The sequence below is a fragment of the Microchirus variegatus genome (assembly GCF_963457635.1).
Source record: "Microchirus variegatus genome assembly, chromosome: 8".
NCBI classification, from domain to species: domain Eukaryota; kingdom Metazoa; phylum Chordata; class Actinopteri; order Pleuronectiformes; family Soleidae; genus Microchirus; species Microchirus variegatus.
Window position 1 is genome coordinate 14,967,022 of NC_139809.1, and position 20,863 is coordinate 14,987,884.

Genomic DNA, 20,863 nt, shown 5'->3' on the forward strand with positions numbered 1-20,863 from the left:
TTTAGCGTTACTTTAGAGACTCGTTTTAACAATCGGGAGTCACGCAAACATGGAAAACGGGAGACGCGCCATGCGTTAACGTGCGTTAACGTTGCACTAGTTAACAGCTGTTGTGTATGCGATGACATCACGGATGAGAAGACGAAATCAACCGCAATCGTAAATATTGAACATGTTTAATACTTACGATTTTAAATCAGGAAGACTGACGTGTAGTCATGTCCGTTAACCTCTCACACTCCAGGATAATCTGCTCAAAAAAGACACCCTCCATTGTCAGAAAGGGCCATATCGGGTCCAACATCTGGCCAATAATCCTCCAGTGTGGGGCAGGCATTAAGCAGAACTGAATTGTCCCAAACCTCAGTATGCAGCATGTCTCCTCGGGACGGGAATACCCCGCAGAGAACAGAGTATGTACAGCTGACAGTGACTCACTGCTCTGTACAGCTCAGTGTTTTCATGTTGTCAGGAACATCAGCACAGTTCTGTGTGGATTAACAACATATATTATGTTTACTTTTCCGTATTCAGGTCTCCGAATGCCTGAAGGGGGTCTTGCTCTTGCAAGATCACGGGAATATTCAGGTGTCAGAGCAGGGGGGGTTTTGTGTTCCCTGCAAAGTGGGAGGAAAAGCACCGTGTTGCTCCTTTTGCACCGTGCACAGTTTGCAAAAGTCAGGGACTCCTGAACTCTGCAGTAACCCAGTGAACAATTAAAATGTGTTGTTTTTGGTTTTTTTTACTGTAGCCTTCACAGGTTCCTCCTCGTGAATAACACTTCAAGCTTTGTTGCTATTGGCGAGCTCGCAGCAAAACATCTCTGCATAACATTAGGTTTACCTGAGAGCATCTCAGAGTACAACTCAAGCATCTTTTCAGCTGTATCGATTCTCAAAATTGGCCTCTTTTTTTTCTCCATCACCATGAGAGCGCAGCATTTTCACACAAACTTGACATTGGCTTGTTTTAGTTGATCAATATCTCTGGGAAAGTGCAACACTCTACATCTTTTCTTGACAGCAGACATGTTTTACCAGCTATGATGACACATATTATTGTGCTGCATGCACGTTACATCTATTTCTGAATTGTCTTGGCATCGGTGGAATTGGACTGGATGAGTGGTTCTCAAACTTTTTTTAAATCAAGAAAATATCGAGCTCTTGAAATAACGCCATTAACACAGGAGGCAGATTTATTCCCAATGAGATAATCTGCTCTCTCCTCATCCTCACATATACTTCAGACACTGGTCTAGTGAAACAAGAGATAAGGTGACTCGTTGTATTTTAACAGTATTTCTGATTGTCCTCCACCAGATGATCTCTGAATCTGCCTCCATGTGTGTGTGTGTGTGTGTGTGTGTGTGTGTGTGTGTGTGTGTGTGTGTGTGTGTGTGTGTGTGTGTGTGTGTGTGTGTGTGTGTGTGTGGCAGCTCCATCTTCAGCATCCTTTTGTCCAATATAATTGGGACCACTACTCTGAACAAGAGCATAAAAATGTCACGGCCACCACTCTCAGATTTTTTTTTTCTTCTTCTCTGGCTACTTTAATGTGTAAAAAATGGATTAGCTTCATTTGTAAGGCAATTTCCTCTGATCATGGGACAAGAAATGAGTCGCACCACCGCCCCACACACACACACACACACACACACACACAGGTACACTTCATCTATGGCTGTCTGAATGACCGACTTATTTTTAGACGAGACGTGATTTTTTTTCCACAGCAGACAGTTTCTAATCAATTGTAATTAGGTCTTCTTCTGGCTCCCCCTTTTTTTTTTTAATATTGGCTCTGAGACGTGTCAGAAAACAGAGCTGTACAATATTGAACTTGGCTGTGAATCCATTATCAACATTTGCTGGACTGGAAATGTGACAAAACTGCGATCTGATTAGATACAAGTCAAGCCTGGCCTACACACACACACACATTCATAGTGAGGACACACACACACACAACACACACCCACTAGCCGCTTTACTCTCTGGTGGTGTTCAGTTGTCGTCTTCTGGTTCCCGTTTTATTTTGAAATTTCTCTCCTCCTGTTTCAGGTAACTTGGGAGGAGCAAGTTACCTGAGTGTCTACACACTGTGTGTTTTCCCGCCAATTTTGATTGTCTGCCCCGCCCCCTGATTGTTTCCACCTGTTTCCCATTACCATGTGTGTATATTATGGTCTGCATCTGCATCTGCTGTTCACAAGTTTGTCTTGTGAACCAGTGTACTAGCGTAACTCCTGTGCCTTGTCAGAAAGTATTAGTATATTCCACTGTCTTGTCAGGTTTTTGCACTTTTGTTTTCCTTGGGTCAAGCCCTTGTTTTATCGAGTAGTTGTTTCTGTCAAAAGAGTGTTTTTTGTGTCTTAGCATTACTTTGAGTGATTTTGTTTGCTAGCTTTAGCCATTTCTTGTTAGTAGTTTTTCCCTCTTAAGGGTGTTTTTTTGTTGTTGTTGTTGTACTTGAAAATAAAAGTTTGTTTATTTTTCACTTTTGGGTAAAATTTTGGGTCCGGGTCCTTGTCCCGGTGTGACGCTTACGCTAACTCACGGGTGTCAAAATGGCGGCCCGCAGGCCACATGTGGCCCACCACAAAACATGGCTGCGACCTCCTCTTCCTTCCAACACAGCCTGTTTGAGAAATGTTATTATAATGGTAATAATAAGACATTCTGCTGCAATTATGAAGTGCTTTACGTCCAACATTAAATCACACACGCACAAGTCAGCTTACGTGGCATTTTAATAACAGTTGTCCACGTTATTATTTACTTAATTTAAGATTTATTTCTCTGTTTTTATTAATTTTCTGTCACAAAGGTGCTTTTGAACATCATTCCACATTAAAACAAGCACTTTTACTTTGAAATTGTGTAAGATATCGTTCTGAATATCTTCGCTGCAATAGCATGAGGGAATATTGTGCTATCATTTTAAGCTTTTAAGCTATTTTTTCTGCCTCTTTCTCAAAATAAATGGTGCAAAGCTTCAAAATTAAAGGATCTGTATGTGAAATTTTGGTCTCAAAAGAAGACAAGACAGACGTGAGATTATTACAGAAAATCACATTAATTAGAGTGAATCACCTTTGAATCATGATAGATGCCCATTTAATCTATGAATTAGTAAAGTGATATCTGATGAGTAACTGTGCAAAAGTGCATGCTAAAAAAGGTGAACCAGAGAAGTTTTACAGATGTTTGAACACAGGTTTGGTACAGCTACTCGTCTTAGGACTCTGCATTGACTGCCATTCATTTGGACAGCAACAATCTTAATCATAACCAATTCATAAACTAAACTGAACTGCAATTCAAACATTAGCTCTGAATTTAACCAGTTCCTCAGAAAATCGAGGTCAATGTTGCAGGTCCTAAAATGTACAAAACACAAAACTCCATTGTGGAAACAGCGAGTGCAGCCACATGAAGCTCAAACATTGCATTTACATTTTTACTCCATTTTTGATCCCAGATGTTTGAAAGCATCATCGCGTCTTTGCTACGAGGACTTTGTCACGTAATTGAATGTTCAGACAGCGGTCGTTTGAGCTGCAGTTTTCAAATTACCTCTATTTAACACAGGGAAAGTGGACATGATTAGCACTTCTTATCATCAGCACCTTTTGAGAAAGGAAAAAAAAGAAATGATTAAAAGCCTTCCCATCAGTTATTTGTCGTAATTGACTCGTGCGCTGAAAAGTCTCCCCCGGTGGAGGTTTGTATCATTTCATTTAGCAGCGGCGGATGTCTATAAATCAAATTTCAGTGCCGTTAACCGTTTGCCATGTGAGCAATTTGTCTTCTCGGTCCCGGTGGAAACAGCAAACTGACTTGGTTTTTGGAGAAAGTGTCGCTGTGTGACATAATAAATTAGGATTTTATAATTAAAAACTACTGGACTTAAGCCTCTCTCTCACTCTCTCACTCACTCTCTCGCTCTGTGGTCACTACCTTCAGTCATTTTCTGGACAAAGGTGAATCAACACCTGGCAGCAAAGTGCGTGGAATATGTCATTGTCGTTTCCATGGCAACCCACAGCGCAGCGCTCATCCTTCTCCATTGTGAGACGCCGCTGACAGTCGCTCTTCGCCAGGTCCACACACGCACACACACACACACACACACACACACACACACACACACGCACACACATCAGTGCACAAAGACGTATTGGGTCCCTTATTGTTTTCAATATCTCCAGAGACTCTCGACGCTGTCTCTCAAGGGCATCCTTTAAACAACTGTCCTTTTTATGCTTCTTTATCCCCCCCGCACCCAACCCCCCCCCCACACACACACACACACACACTTCTTCACAACTGAACACCATCAATCTAGCCTCGTACTTTAACTTTATTTCTCACTCCATTAGTTTCTAGGACATAGAGCAGCACTGGCAGAGGAAAGGTGGGGGGGGAAGATAGAGCGTATGAAAAAAAAAAAAAATGAAAAGAAAGGTTGGCTCCCTGGAGAGATAAAATGTAATTTCACAGTCAACTTGCTGTGATATATTATTTCACAACAATGGGGTGTGGGCTGGTATGAGCCCTGCTTGGCACCTGTACAGAGTAGTTAGAACATCAACGACGGCTCTCTGGAGAGGTTAGTAGTGTGTGTGTGTGTTTGTGTGTGTGCAGTCAAAATTATCTGAAAACTACCACCTGATTGGAGGCACCAGGAGGCTCCGACATCGGTGTGAAGTATGAGCGATGATAAAACGACACTCGAGGTAGCGTTGGTTTAGTTGTTTTTATAAGAAATAAATATTTCCAAGTGTACATAAACCCAAACGGAGAACAAAAATAATCACATTTCTACAACGTGTTCGCAGTGAGACACTAAGGCATCTAAACATCATCTTCTTCTTTTTTTCCGGTAGCTTGCGCTCACTTTTTACACGATTACACACCGTTATCCGTGAAACATGGCAAGGCGTCGATAGATGCCTCGTGCTTCATTAGCTACAGTCCCGCTCTCAGGCTGGAAAACACTTACACAACATCTTCTGCAAGAAAACATGCATCAGGGCCACAAAGATGAAGCTGATATTCTCAGTGCAGAGAAGGGATGAGTGAGGGTTAGGGTTAGGGTTAGGGTTAGGGTTGGGGTTAGGTCTCGGGAATGTCCATTTAAATTAAAGATAAATTAAATGATAAAGTACTCGTGTTGTGGCATGTTCACAGTTTGCTGTTCTTCTGAAACTGCGACACAAGTCCCACGATCTGCTCCGACGCCACCACGACCTTATTCTGCAGGTACAGGCCGCTGTTTTTGGACGTCTCGTTCAGGAAGTAGCGATAGTTCACCATGACGCCACAGGAGTTCGCCACGCCCCGCGGGCTGGTGTCGGCGAGCCAGTTCAGTCGCCACATGGTGGCGCCGTTTTGCAGGTGGAAGTTGGCCACCGGGTTGAGCGCGTAGCCTCGCCTTTTCTCGCCGTAGAGGTACCAGGCGCAGAGGCGCATCAGGACAGGCTCCAGGACACGGGTCAGCCTCTCCGAGCGCAGCCACTCGCTGGTGCCGATCAGCTTGCGGAGGGCGTCTGCGCAGTGGGTTCCCGAGGACGAGCCGGTGACCTGCTCCACGTCCTTCCACTCCTGCTCGGAGAGGAGGTCCGAGCCCCAGCTCTCCTTTCTGTACTGGCTGAGGAGACCCAGGAGCCAGGAGGAAAAGCCTGGGATGGGCGACAGACTGGAGAACTGGGCCATGTGAGGGAACTCGCTCTGGAAGACAGAGAGAGAAATAACCAATCAATATATGCTTTAAATCCATGGTTCTCAAACAGTGGTACATGAGCTTCCTCTGGTGGTACAAATACTGCTCTACTGTATATACCACGGTGTGTGTGTGGTACCACATACGCAGTGCGTAACTTTCGGCAATTTTAGTTGCCGTTGTCTTTGCAAACAGAAGTAATGTAAAACTAGAACCACTCGTAGGACTCACAGTTATGGAAGGGCCCTTGTACCACGCAACTCCCAGATTGTGCGAAATTTCATGTAGTTCTGTTTAGGTTAAACTTTCAAAAAGGGAAATTTTAAAGTAGTTTTCCTGCCTTTTGACGTAGAGAAAATCCTTTCATAACCTTTAATCATTAACTTGTCTCAAACACATGGACCGAGTTTGACGCGGCTAGCTAAAAACATGCTAGGACGAGTTCATTCAAATGTGTAGACTAGCTGTTTTTGTTTTTCCAAAATGGCCGACTTCTGGGTGGGCGGAGCTAATGGAAGTCGATTAGAAATGTGTTTGGATCGATGATAGCAACGAGTTTGCCAAGTTTGGTTAAAATCGGAACAACTATGTGCGACTTGAACACGACCATAAACGTGCCTTGAACATATGGACTGAGTTTGACGAGGGCTAGCTAAAAACATGCTAGGACGAGTTTGTTCAAATGTGTAGACTAGCCATTTTTTTGTTTTTCCAAAATGGCCAACTTCTGGGTGGGCGGAGCTAATGGAAGTCGATTAGAAATGTGTTTGGAACGATGAGAGCAACGAGTTTGCCAAGTTTGATGGAAATCGGAACAACTATGTGCGACTTGGACACGATCATAAACTTGTCTTGAACATTATGGACTGAGTTTGAAGAGGGCTAGCTAAAAACATGCTAGGACGAGTTTGTTCAAATGCTAATGGAAAAAAAAAAAAACCTAATGGAAGTCGATAAGAAATTTGTTTGGAACAATGAGAGCAACGAGTTTACCAAGTTTGGTTAAAATTGGAACAACTATGTACGACTTGGACACCATAGAAAAAATCATAAACTTAGCATTTATTTAACGCAATTTTTCACTTTCTCTCGCATCAAAAATTCCCAAAAAATGTCTCAAGAAACTTTGGAGTAAGCCTGACAAACTCACCAAAGTAGTAAAGCAAAGCTCGACATAAAACAGTGTGAAGCAGTGTAAATATTGGTCATAACAGCTAATATTTGCTAAGCGCTCTTTTTAAAGCACAACCAGTGTGTGTTAGTGTGTTTAAAGCAACTAAAGAGGAGTCTTTTTATGCAAAGTGTTAACCAGAACTGGGAGGACGAGTATGAAAATGGCACTCTGAGGTCATAAACTCCACAACAAAATTGCACACCAGTGCCGCGTCTGTCGTGCATATACAATCACGCTGCTATTGCCACCAGACAATAACTACGCTGTTTTTTAATTGCCAGTGACAGTCATTAAAGTAGCTCATGTGTGACGGAGCACAATGTGCATCCACAATGGACTCCTTTTTTTGAGGGGTGAATCTATAAAAAAACGATAAGAAACGTGTGTTTTTTAAGGGATTACAATACTGTGAAAATGTTTATTTGGAACGTAAGGTCGGTCCAAAAACCGGTCTCACTCTCCTTTAATTAAAAGGTGTTAAAAGCTTTAATTTAAGCTGCTTTGAGACAAGAATAAAAACAACAACCTGTTGCGGAGATTCGATGCCCATTAGAATTCAGAGGGAATCTCTTTTGCAACAGCAGAATTTAACGGAGATTAGAGGCTCAAAGCTCACCATTTAAAAAATTAAACTACTTTTTTTTTTTTTTTTGCTCAGGCTCTTGCTTGACCCTTTACTCCCTCAGACAGGTACAGCGCTACAAATCAACCTCCACCGTCTCATGATCCTGTCCCGGTGATGGAGATGGACGATACGGTCTCTCCTTCCCTCTTATTCTGTCCTTCCTCTTCCCTCATCCTCTCCTCGTGTCTGTTTTGTCTAGGCCACCCATAAAACACAAGACACTCCCTCTCTCTCTCTCACACACACACACACACACACACTCTCGCTGCCTGTGTCTGTGTTTGTGCTCCTGTGTCTGGTTGATAAGTGATGGAGTGATGTGCTGGGCAGAAGAATGAAAGGCTGCAGATGAAAGTGAAAGTGTCAGACATCCCCTGGAGGGGGATGTTGCCGTCTATCCACCTCCCTCTGCGACGTTGTTTCCCCCCCTTTTCTTTTCTTCCTTCTTCATTTCACCCTGACTTCACAGGTCGCCTCCTGTCCTGCTGCCTCCTCATCTCATCTCGTCATGATCACTTCAACCTCTACTTTTAACTACGGCTCCAGAGTGGACAGAGGGCGGGGAATCAAGGATAGATGAGAGAGTACGAGAATGAGCGAGGAAAAAAAAGGAGGAGCGGTGCCAAAAACTGTGCTCCTGGGTCTAATCGACGAAGACAAGCGAGACCTCCCCTCCCCTCACCTTAAATCACAACTATGACCTTTTCTTTTTCCACTCCATCATCATCATCATCATAGTGGGCCCTCTGTGGCTGCGCAGCTCCTCTCCTCACCTTAATGTCAGGAAGGCGCGAGCCTCGGCAGGAAACAAGTCTGGTTGTGGGTTTTTTTGTGTGTGTAGCCTCTAGGGCAGAGAGTTGCACTTACACTGCCGGGGTTAGGGGTTAGATTCCCACTAGGATCATACAATTGCAGGGAGCTTTTGGAAGAAACACACACAAAAAAACCAGGCGAGATTCTCAGGATCTAGTGAACCGAGCAGGACAACGTCACAACTGTGACTTTGATCAAATCAAAAACATACAATATTGTCCCCACAGGGAAGTTTTTCCACAGATGAGGTAAATATGGACACCGTGAACTTCAATCAAAGACCCTTACAACTTTAGGAGACGCCCAAAATATCACAATGACAAGAAATCATTGTCCGGATTCGTATATTTGTCGATGGAATCTATAAAATGAGAAGAAAGTTTCTTACATTAAGCTGCTTTGAGACGAGAATAAAAAAACAAAACGGAAGTTAAACAAATATTTTGGACAGCCGTAATGAATAATGTAAATCCTCTTCACTTAACCTTTGAAAGGGGGATTTTGTTGGATTCAATTTACAGATATTGTGATGTATCACCATAAGGTCATGCCAAAAGATCATAATCGTGTGAATAAAACCCATATTGAATGAATAAACACTGAGATTATCACACTGTTATATACAGTATTTGCCTGCCTGAAAACTCAGTGTCACTGATGTGCACTTCTGTGCTTCTGTAGAGCCGTGTAAGAAAAGAAAATCAATAAAAAACACCTATTTTCTTACCGGACTTGTCGGCACGGTGCGATAACCCTGTTTTCACAGTCCTCAAAAAAAATCTCCGCCGCCCTCGCGTTCAACGGCGTGTTGCCATGCAAAAGCAGTTAAAGTGAAGTGCTGTTGTACGAATAAAGCATCTTAAAGCTTTGATATGTGTTTTTTTTTTTTTTGCTGTTGTTGTTTTGTAGGATACAGTATGAAGAGCGGGTCCCCATCTGTTGGGTTAGAGTGGCTTTTGATTTTTTTCCCATTCAGTGATCCAATTGTTTAACAAGTGCCAGCTGAAGTGGTCTGACATGAAGGGCTCCTGCTCTCATTGAGAGGGATGGATGACATTTCATTATTGCCTTGCTGCTGCTGCTGCTGCTGCTCTTTTTTACATCACGTGTGTGTTATACGTGAGTGGTGAAACGAGTGGGAGAAGGTGAAATTTCACCTGTTCCCATTATATTTCTCTCAGAGAGAATGTGGACACATGCGAGCACAAATCACTTATGAATGTGTTTTTTTAGTGAGCGGATCCAAGGATGCGTTCAGGATCCACTGGAAAAGTCATGAGCGTGACCAGTGACCGCACGTTAGCGAGTAGGAGGCTGGGTAGCGATGGTCCGGAGCACCTTCCTGGGGTCAGTGTGCTCACTCGAGCTCGGAGCGTCGGTGGTGGCGACTGCGGGAGCGAACAAGCTCCAGTGGAATAGTCGAGACTAACAATGCCAAACTGTAGATCAGTTAAAATGACATAAAAATCCTGAAAACATGTGTTAATCTCCAATATTGAGCAAGGAAATTTCTATATTTAACAGAGGAGCAGGGCCGGCCCAAGCCTCCATGGGGCCCTAAGCAAAATTTGATTTTGGTGCCCTCTGTTACCACCAGTAATAATGATTATTGATCATTCACACACCTACTATACTAAAGGTACTTATTCTACTTACACTTGTAAAACTACACTTGTAAAACTAAATGTGCAAACTTTTTGTTTATGGAAGCAGACACCAGATTTGCAAACTTACAGAAAAATCTTTCAATTAATAGTTGGCCAAATCAGCAACTCCCCCTACTGGCGACACAGAGAATCAATACATAAAACCAAATGGTTTATAAATAAAATATTAAGATATTAAGATCTGGAAATCTAAAAATTTGAACAATCTTTGCCATTAGTGTTGTCTGAATTTCAAAATGTGCCAAATTAACACCGTCTTTTAACAAAAAAAAAAAAGTCCTCATTGTCAAATTCCAGGTCCAAGTTTCGTCGAATCGCGACTCCTGAAAGTCCTTTTATTCACGGAGCGCAGGCAAAACAGCAGCAGGAGGTTAGCGGAGCTTCCAGCTCTATCAGTACAAGTGTCAACGATAAGACGCTATTATCTCGCCATAATGGGACAGGGCGGGTTTAAAAAGCTTCACTGATAAAACTGTGATACTTCATGGTTATTGTGTGAAGATAGCAGATGTTTACACCTCCTCTTCTTCCTCTTGAGAGGTCTTCGATTGTATTTGGATGCTAAGTTAAACAAGCAATCATTGTTTTTTTTTCCCCATAAACAAAATGGTAGTTTCCTTAAAGATTAGTGAGAAGAAGATAAAAACGAACAAGTGGTTTATTCTCAGAAAAAAGCATTGATTTTGTCATTTGATTGCTTTGGACTGAGAGATTTGGTGTATGAGAAAATGCACATTTATATTTTGTGTCTCCATCCTGTGCTGCTCCCACACCCACCTGAAGCTCTCGCACGACCCTTTTGATGAGGTAGTTGCCCAGCTCAACGCCCTGTAGTCCAGCCTGGGTGGAGGAGATGGAGTAGAAGATGGCCGCGTTTATCTTATTGACGTCCTCCTCCGAGTCCAGGGTGGAAAACTCACGGACGATACTCTGAAAAGAGAAAAAGAACAAGAGCAAATTCTGCGTGACCTTGCAGGGAATCCTTCAAATATTTCATTTTCCCCCAACTTTAAACCAAAAACCCAACAAAGTCAACACAGGGAAGTCGATCCCAGACACAATTCCTACAGCAGCTTCTCACCTGTATGTTATCCGAAATGTCCTCGGTGAGCGCCACGTGCAGAACAACCAGAGGCTCTCCCGGCATGGCGGCGTGGGTGAAGGCGTAACAGCGGCGGTACGGCCCCACTCGCCGCTTCAGGTCGGTCCAGTTCCTCACAGGGTGCACCGCCTCGTACCTAACGGAGAGATCACGGTTACCCTACCGTTCAAAAGTTTGGGGTCACTTAGAAATGTCCTTATTTTTGAAGGAAAAGCACTTTTTCAATGAATCGGAAATGCACTCTATACATTGGTAGACGACTATTCGAGCTGCAAACGTATGGTTTTTAATGGAATATGTACATAGATAGAGGCCCATTTCCAGTGTTCTAATGGTACATTGTGTTTTCTAATCGCGTTAGAAGGCTATTGGATTACGCCTTGAAAACCCTTGTGCAATGATGTTGGCACGGCTGAAAACAGTTTTGCTGGTTCTTTGACGAAAGGGCATCATTTCTAATCTTGTCAATGTCTTGACTATATTTACTATTCATTTTGCAATTCTTTTGAAGAATAAAAGTGTAACTTTTAATGAAAATCACAACACAAATTGTACAGTTGAGCCCACACTTCTGAACGGTAGCACTCTTTCAGTTTCCTGAGCCATCTTCGCTACATCTGGTCGAGCTTTTCGCTGTCGCTCGTGATGGTAATTTACTCCATCAAGCGCTAATGTGAAGGATCTTTGAGGGATCTGTTCATAATTATGATTTAATTAGTGTAAATTGACGACTACGTACTACAGTAGCCCACGAATGAGCAACGTAAACACGGGCTCGGTTGAGATTTTGCTCCTGGAGGCAGCAGTAACGTATTTATGTCACCGCAAATAAACATTAGGACAACGTGAAGCTCAGTTTTTTTTTTTTTTTTTTTTAAATAATGTGAGAACTTGTGAGTTTATTCCATGGTTTAAATTCACATTAGTATTCCATGGTAACAGATGCTGTGTCCACTCACTCTGTGTTTTAGAAAGCCAAGGTGACGGTGAGTATCATGTGGTTACATAATGAGTAAGATAATACCGAGGCCTGGGTCACACTGGATGTATGAATAGTGCCTCTTGCTTTTCATCTTGGGCACATTATCAAATTGGAGGAGCCATCTGTGCATGCCAGGCAACAAAATAAAACAACCTTCTCAACCCCCGTGTCAAGGTAAAAGCACTTTCAGTACCAGCTCAGCTTCGGTTCCATTGAAAAGAGGTTTTTTGTGTGTGTGTGAAACAGCTGGATACTGAAGTTGAATGCACAAGCATTATAAAAATGTGTTATTATTCATTTAAAAAAATACAAATTTTAAAGGCCAAACCGACGTAAACACAGCAGCGACAACCACGCACTGCACGAGCATCTAACTGTGGCCCCCCAGGTGTTAAATGAACAGTAATTTCTCACGCCGTATAATCTGCTCTGTAACCAAACATTACAATTAACGGAAAAGAGAGGGAGTGAAAACAAGGAGATGAAACTGCACGAGCGCTCCTCTTACTGGCTGATCTTCTGCAGGATCTCACACGGCGACTGCCAGGTGATTCGCTCCAGCCGCAGCAGACCGACGGAGAACCACTCGGAGAGCAAGCTCTTCAGCGTGCCGTTCAGGTCCTTCAGAGAGGAAAGAGATAAGAGTTTCCATCCGTTTTTCAAATGACAATCAAAACACTTATCTTTCATACAGTGGGAGCTATAGTGTACATTATATAAATACAATACTGCAGGATATGCACATGATAGACATGAAAAGGATTAATAATAGGTTTCTGGCACTCTAGGGAATGTCCTTTTTCAATCGAAAAAAGTAGCAAAACGAAGACCATTTCCTTATTCTTCTGTATCCAAACCACATAAAACACCATAAAAGTATTCTCTAAAGCACTGGGTAAACACACAGTCCTCACTCAGCCCTCTTTAATTGAGAGACCTCGCGCGCTTTATCTAATTACCCGACAGAAAGTTGCATAAGTTTGCCTAAATGGGTTATTAAAAATTCCATACTCTCATATTTTATACATTTTTCTGGGTTTCCCCATGTCCGCCCGGGAGTCTGAATGTTTTCCACATTACGAGCGGTGATTTGTCAGAGCTTGCAACGGGCGTAGGGGGGGAAGGCGCTTCAATAAATAACTTGCCATTTCAAAGCAGGTCCGTCCTCCTGCAAAGGTCAGAATTCATTTGAAGCAAATCTCTCGCAAAAAAACCCACAAACAAGCAGCGCGTGCCGTGCACACACACACACACACACACACACACACACACACACACACACTCACTCAAACGCATAAATACTGCTCATATTGGCTGGTCTATAGGATGATTTCACGTCAAGCCGTTATAATAATACCTTATACAAACAAGCTCAAAAACAGAGGAGGAGAGGTCGTCAGAGCTTATATTACTCTGCTGAGAAGTCTCATAACCAGGACCGTTTCTAGCTGTTTGGGGGCCCTATGCGAGATACAATTTGGGGGTCCCTATTTTTTCAAACTCATCTTACATGCTTTGCAAATATATGCATAATGCATCCAATACATGCAAATAAAGACAGGTACTTTTAATTCTCAAAAGTATAATCAAATATGAGTCTGGACTTGCAGTTTGGGGGCCCCCTGGTGGCTGTGGGGCCCTATGCAGCTGCATAGTCCGCATATAGCAAGAAACGCATATCTGCTCACAACTGGGAAAAACTCTGGAGTATGTTAAGAAAACTGCTACTAAATCTCATGTGATGATAAATGTATATATATATTTGTGTTCCTCAAAGCTTTACAGGCTAGCAGAGGTTAAATAATCTCTGATGGTGGATAATTCCAGCCTGGCATTTCTGCAGAAAATGCAGCACTTGAGAGCGCGGCCCCGCTTGCCTTGGGCGGCCAATTCTCATCCGCACACAAAAGAAGGCCAAACAGAGATGTGTAACTCCATTGACCTGGCAGAAGATGAAGTCTTTGGAAAATGGAAGGCATGCATGAGCATTCGAAACCTCGGGGAAGGCGAAGAGACGGCGAAGGGAAAGGTGGAAAATCCTGCACTCTATTAGGAGGCAAATAAAAGCTTTTTGACTGCGTGAGCTGTGTCAATGCGGCGAGGGCGCAGGGCTCCGCTACAAGGGCCCTCTCCCCCCTTGAGCTGCGTGGTTATTATGTGATTCCACAAAGTGATAAGAAGACACTGCATCGCTAGGATGGAAGAGTGCTACTGTCCGCGGCCAAAAATGTTCAACCTCTCCCGCCAAAGCGCGTTCAGGTCGTGCTCAGAGCGGCGCCAGAACCTTTGCAACTCGTCGGCTGCCTGCCACTTGTCAGGCGACCTGACAGGCGGTGTCTGCGGAAGGTGGAAAATAGCTTCGCTGAACTACAATGACATCTCTGGTTTGTTTATAGATCTTTCACCTACTCGTGTGTGTGTGTGTGTTTGTGTGTGGACAGACGAAGAATGAATGAAGGTGCGAGGAGGACGAAACATTACAAATCAATTACCCAGCCATGAGAGGCTAATCAAGTGTAGAATTTAAAGTGTCGCTTGCAAAATCCACAGTCTAATCATTTTTGGACATTTTATAATCGACAAACACCCGCGTAATAAAAGCCTCATACGTGACATTTTTGCTCTCAATCAATTGGAGCATTAACAATAGCCCGAGCACACTGTGCATGTGTGTGTGCACAACTGGAACCAAGAGTCTGGAGGTAGAGCTTAGACCTTTATAAGCTTCAAAAGCTATCAGTGGGTGTTTTTTTTTTGCTATTATATACACATTTAGACCACGTCTCAGCGGGAAATCTAATGGATATCGAGCAGGAGTGGAGAGATCCTGTGAGAAACGGCACCTGCACCCGTTCCCTTGCATTTTTTTTTTTATCTAAACAAGGTAGGGCTGCAACTGCAAGATTATGAGTGTTTCCCACAAACCTGGAAATCATGACGTTCTCGAATGTCTTGTTTCGTCCCAAAGGTCAGAATTTCAAAGGTCAGTTTTGTACGTATTTCAATGGTTTCTTTGTTCCATGTAACAAAGAAAAGAGATCCAATCTTATAACAGAAATGACTTGAATGTATGTTTTGGGTAACATCTACTGCACATCTGTCCGTCCAGGGAGTTGATCCGTCACCTGTGGTTCTACCTAAGGTTTCTACCTTTTTTCCCTGTTATAGGGGTTTGTTCCCTGGTAGTTTTTCCTTACCCTGGACAAAGGTCTAAGGCATTGGCTCTCAAAGTGCGGCCCGTGGCCCGCAGAAACATTTCTGGCGGCCCGCAATGAATTACAGTTGATAGTTTTAATCCAGGAGCTACTAAGCTTGTTAAATGTTTATTGCACATTACTTGATACAGGCCAATAAGTGCAAACTGTAGAACTGCAATCTGGTCATTAAAATTATTACAAAAGGGATTTTTTTCCTTTGGCGGCCCTCAGTCCAACGTTGGGTTCCTTAATTGGCCCTCAGGTATCTTTGAGAACCCCTGGTCTAAGGAGAGAGGATGTTACCAACCCTGTGAAGTCCAGTGAGACAAACTACGTTTTGTAAACTGTGGGCTACACTCTTACAAATAAAAGTGCTCAGTGGAACCATATACCGTTCTTCGGCTTTACCTCATAGGAGAACCCTTTTGGAGGGTTCCACCAAGAACCCTTTTAAAAGCCTTTATTCAGGAAAGGGGTTTTAAAGTGTTCTCTGGATCAAAATGATTCTTACTGAAACCATTAGTGTTATCAAGAACCCTTGAAAAACCCTTTCCCGAAGGAAGGGTTTTTCAGAAGCAAATTGTTCCAGGTAGAACCTCAGCCCTTGTAGAAGGACCATTTTGGAACCCTTATTTCTAAGAGTGTATACAAATAAAATGTGATTGAAAAACCTTTATGTTAGGGCCGTTTCTTGGGGGTTAAATGGTTTTATGTGACATTTAAGTATCTCACTATAGCTTTCGTAAGCCAGCAGTGTACATTTTATTTAGTGTCCGTGAGAAGTGGAGTGTTTTAGAGAAGGCCACCGTGCAGCACAGTGTGTCTTTTTCCCCCTCGAGTACAAAAATAGAAACTTTGTTGACTCTGACTTTCTATAACGTCTATTATTATAGGTGCTGTAAGAGCTGCCGGTGGCCTTTGGCACAGAGAGAAAATACACAAACACAAAACATTTAAAAAAAAACCAAAAAAAAACCCAGTGGCTGAAACTGTTGCCCGTTTCATGGCCAGCGGGAGTCCATCGGCCTTTATTCAAGGCACACAGTCATGAAACTCAGAGGAAAAAGGTCTCAAATGAATCAGAAAATGAAATCAGTACTGATATATTATTAAACAAATGATTAATGATCTACTTTTCCACTCACCTGTTAAAAAATAACTAAATAACGCAGTTTGAATAACAACACCTCACTGATAGGAAAGTGCGCTTATATTTTGCTCAATCACACCAATTAAACCATAATTATTCAACTAACAGAACCATAACAACAGGTTATGTTGCCGTTGGACTCAAAAAAAGAGCACTAATAATTACATATCTTAACCTTGGACCTTTTTTCATTCCTGCAAATATAAACCAGTGACAACAATTAATACCAAAAGAATCACAAACATAAGAGGGATCATATTATTTAGATTGTTCTTTTGTCATTCAACTACGGCAGATAGAAATAATTACACTTTACAGATACACAGCATTTATACAATCCTTTTGTCTGGGTGTCAGATAAAAAAATGTGTGCTGCAGTAAATAGACGGGCATGTTTTAATAAGAATAATGCTTTTGAGAAAACAAAAGAAAAGAAAAACAGGCCATCATTGTGACGGGAGTGTGGGTGTTCGTTTGAATTCTTAAACATGCACGACACCTGACGGCAAACCTGCAAAAAATAAAAAATACTCCAATTCGGTGTCAAAGGGTGCATGAGAATTGCTACATTTCAGAGTTGAACTGAACTGATCACTGTAATTACACCTGACTGAACATGAATAACTGAACAATGAGGTAAGTGAGACTGAAGAGGTGGCTTTTCTGAAAAATAGGTTGCCAAATAAGAAAAAAAAATCCCCTTAAATTGAGGTAAAGAGCATGAGAGCCACACGTGTGCAATGAGAATGTGATTTTTGTCCCTTTCAAGTCAATTTCACATTCACTTTGTCTTCGTAAGAGTCATTCAAAAATATTCATAACGTGCCTGATTTATACTCTTTCAACCTTCTTTCTCCAATAAGTGCAGCAGTAGCATAGAGGCTCTTGCACATTGTCACAGGGTCTATTTAAACACAAGAGTTTTCCAGCCGGCAACAGCACAGTAAGTATGATCAGTTTGGACAAAGATGTGCAGAAAAAAATTGAGGATATATTGAAAAAAAATTGGACATCTCAGTCTGTTCCGTTTGTTTTCTCAACCACTTATAAGGAATTAATGAGGAATTAAACAGTTCAGTTCAGCTCAGAGCGTAAACTGGAGCAAAGGTCACTGTGGCACACAAGATGTGGTGAAATCTGAACCATGTGTTGGGAGCAGAATAAGGGTGAAGTTCATGGCTCTGGGGCTGTGTAGGTGGCTGCTGTATGCCTCATGTTAATTAATGCTGGTCAGAAACACCACACACAACAACAATACTTCATATTATTATGTTTACATGAATTACTAATGAGTATTCTGCCTCAGTTGGGACTTTTGGTTTGAACATTATGTGTATGCTACCTCACCGAAGGAGCATTTTGTGTGTATACAGAGTTTGCAGGTGTGCATGAGAGGCATTTATCCCATCAAAGTGTTTACAACCCAGGCTTTTAGACGAGTAGAAGCTGAAGCTGTTGCATTCGTATGTCTTCACATAAAACGTTAATGTAGGAATGAATGACATGAGATCTCAACACTGCTCTGGGTTCAGATTGCATGAAACAGTAGGTGGGGAAACATAAATATCAACATCTTTCTTGCAAAAAACATTCAAGCACTTTCAATGGCCCATGTCTATTTTTTTTCCAAATTCACAAACTTTCAAGGATTTCAAGAACCCTAACTGTTATACTGACACAGAGAGAGTTGTGTGGAGCTGATGGGCTTAATCTGTGTTGTGTGAACTAATTTCACAACTTTAGTGATTAAAAGTTATACATTATAATTATTATAATTGTTATTTAAATGACTTGCTACTGTTTTAATCGAGTTAACACTGAGTTATGATCACATACCACTGCCCCCAATCACAAATTCACCTGTACAGCCCCCAAACGCTGAAAACCGCGCACTGTTTTTGACCCGCGCGAGCACCCGTACAAAATGTAAACAAACGCAGTACCTTGACGTGTGGGCTCTCGCTGCCTTTAGCAGAGATGATATCGAGCACATCGGCGCGGAGGTCCACCAGAAACTTCACTCCGCCCTCGACCTTGCTTATGTGACTGAGCAGATGTTTATAACGGGGAGTCAAGCTGTAGCGAAGCCGGTCTTCAACTTGCAAAATGGTCGCCAGGTCCCGCAGCTGAGTGTCCAGCAGCTTCACGGCGAGCTCCGTGGCACTTTTGTGGTCCACTCCGAAGTCCTTGGAGAGCTTTGACAGGAAACCGTGTTTGTCTTCTTTGTCGAGACTCGCGTAGAAGCGCATGAAGTCTAAGCTGTTTGCCTCGGGGGGAGGCGGGCATTTCTCTCTCGTCTCGTATGTGGGTAACGGTGCGACGACCCTCGTCAGTATCTCCTCCATGCCTGTGGCAACGCTGCGATTTGGGGAAGAGAACCAGCGCCAGACACTGTTGTTCGAGGCCCCCGGAGCCGCTCTGAGGACAGCCCGGTGTCGCCAGCACCTCACACTGCTGCGGAAGGCCCAAATTACAGGAAGGGATATCATCGCTGGGGGAGGTCAGCTGTCTGTTTGGAACCTGCGACCGTGAACATACAGGAAGGAACAATGTTCCTGTCTCTTAAAGAGACAGTAACATATATTTAAATACTGTATGTCTGGTAGAATAATGGTAGTGGATCTAAAGTATTATCTTCTCAGTCCATAATAAGCTATTATAAGCTATTACACCATAAAGCTAATAACAGCTTTATGGTGTTGCACTAGCAGACACTGTACAATATAGGGCCACATCTAATGATAATTATCATAATAATTCATTCATTGTATGTCTTTTTCTGATGTATAATGTAGTTTCATCTAACATATGCAGAGGATGAGTCTCATAAACATCCTCAAATGTTGTTGTTTTTTATTCCAAATCCAAAGATATTCAGCTGTCACCGCTGAGCAAACAAAACTAAACACATTAACATCAAAGGAGAGAACTGTTTTACACCCGCAAACATATGAATTTGGCAATGAATTATCAATAAATGTATTAATTACTGTATTGTTTATCTGTTCATAAAACTGTTATTATAGCTGCTTTTTTGAAAGACATTGTGTACACCTAGTATAGTTTGTAATATCTTTGTTTTATTTATTTGAATATTCGTTTGTGTATTTTATAAAAATTATTCAAATGTGAACTAAAGAAAGATTGGAAAAGCATGCCAGAGTTGGAATTGTCTTTTTAATGTCACGGTAACTTAATATATTTTCGTCTGTGTTATTGTGCACTCAAAACATCAGACGGATAAGACGGACATATTTTTATTTTATTTTTTTAATTCAACTTTATTTTATTGAGATTACTTTAAATGGCAGTGAGTGCGAGAGGTCGGCGGAATCGCTACCTGCATCCTCCAGCAAGTCTACTGAATATCATTTTCAAAGTTTCTTACAATCAAGATACTTTTTTTCATAATTTCTGGAGTGGTTATGGACTAAACAAGATGATGCATCATATTTTACACACTTATTGAAAGCACTGCCTTTATCTTATTATGCTTACGCTAAATATCCCTTTCTCTTTTGTAGATAAAGAACTGTACAATGGACAAGGGATGTGTTTTTTGGCCTCTATGCTACTCCATGTTTATGTAAGCCGAACTGCACCTGAGACCCTTCTGGGGGAGCTTCACGTTATGTGGATGTACATTAGCTCAATGTTTTCTCCTCATCATCCAAAGCTATTGCGAAACTACATGGATTTTTTATTGGCCTTTATGTCTTATTCCTGCCGTTTGGGGGATACAGCAGACTCAGGTGAGGGATCCTTCCACAGTTAGCGGAGCTCCCTGGGCACATATACCAACTATGCATTAATGCTTCTGCATAAAACACCTTTACAGCAAGTCAAAGCTCCACTTCCTACTGGAAAAACCGTCAAGCATATGTTGGATTTGCTTTGGGAGACTGACAAATTAATTAATAAATGCAATACCTCCATATTTAATTTTACACATTTCTTTCTTTGCTTCTTGCAATTGATGTTTGGAAAACATATCTATCTTATCTTATCATATATAGGTTATGGGGCTATTTTATCGTATTGGCCATGGAAGTAGAGCTAATGCATACAAGTCTATCCTCAGTAAGAATTTGGGCTAATAAGAATAGCCTAGATTTCTTTGTAAGAATGGGGGAATTGTCTATAAAATATAAATAAATAACAACACACTGCTATGTGTGCAGGAAAGGCTTGATGTTGATGAAGGCAAATGTTATTGATTGTTGATATCCCAATGAAACGTTGTTGTGTTTAAGGTCTAATGTCACTGAAAATAAAATTGTAACTCGATTGTATTGTCAATGTGATTGTCTTTTCTTTTATTTACCTGATATATTCCCTCATCTGGCCTCCATTCCAAACCCTGACTTATTATGACTCAAGAGGCCATGTCATAATTTTCTAACATAGTTCCTTTCAAGTTTTGTCC

At 42.0% G+C, this 20,863-nt stretch overlaps 1 protein-coding gene across 1 annotated transcript; it reads right to left on the bottom strand.

Annotated features, from left to right (window-relative positions):
- Positions 1-4,425: 4,425 nt before the first annotated feature.
- Positions 4,426-18,981, bottom strand: mlycd (malonyl-CoA decarboxylase). Its single transcript, XM_083894004.1, has 5 exons — positions 18,381-18,981; positions 12,599-12,711; positions 11,088-11,244; positions 10,784-10,936; positions 4,426-5,735 (listed from the first exon to the last, which is right to left on the bottom strand). Exons 1-5 carry the CDS (start codon positions 18,924-18,926, stop codon positions 5,190-5,192), a joined length of 1,515 nt encoding a protein of 504 aa, XP_083750130.1. The 5' UTR covers positions 18,927-18,981; the 3' UTR covers positions 4,426-5,189.
- Between the last annotated feature and the right edge of the window lie 1,882 nt (positions 18,982-20,863).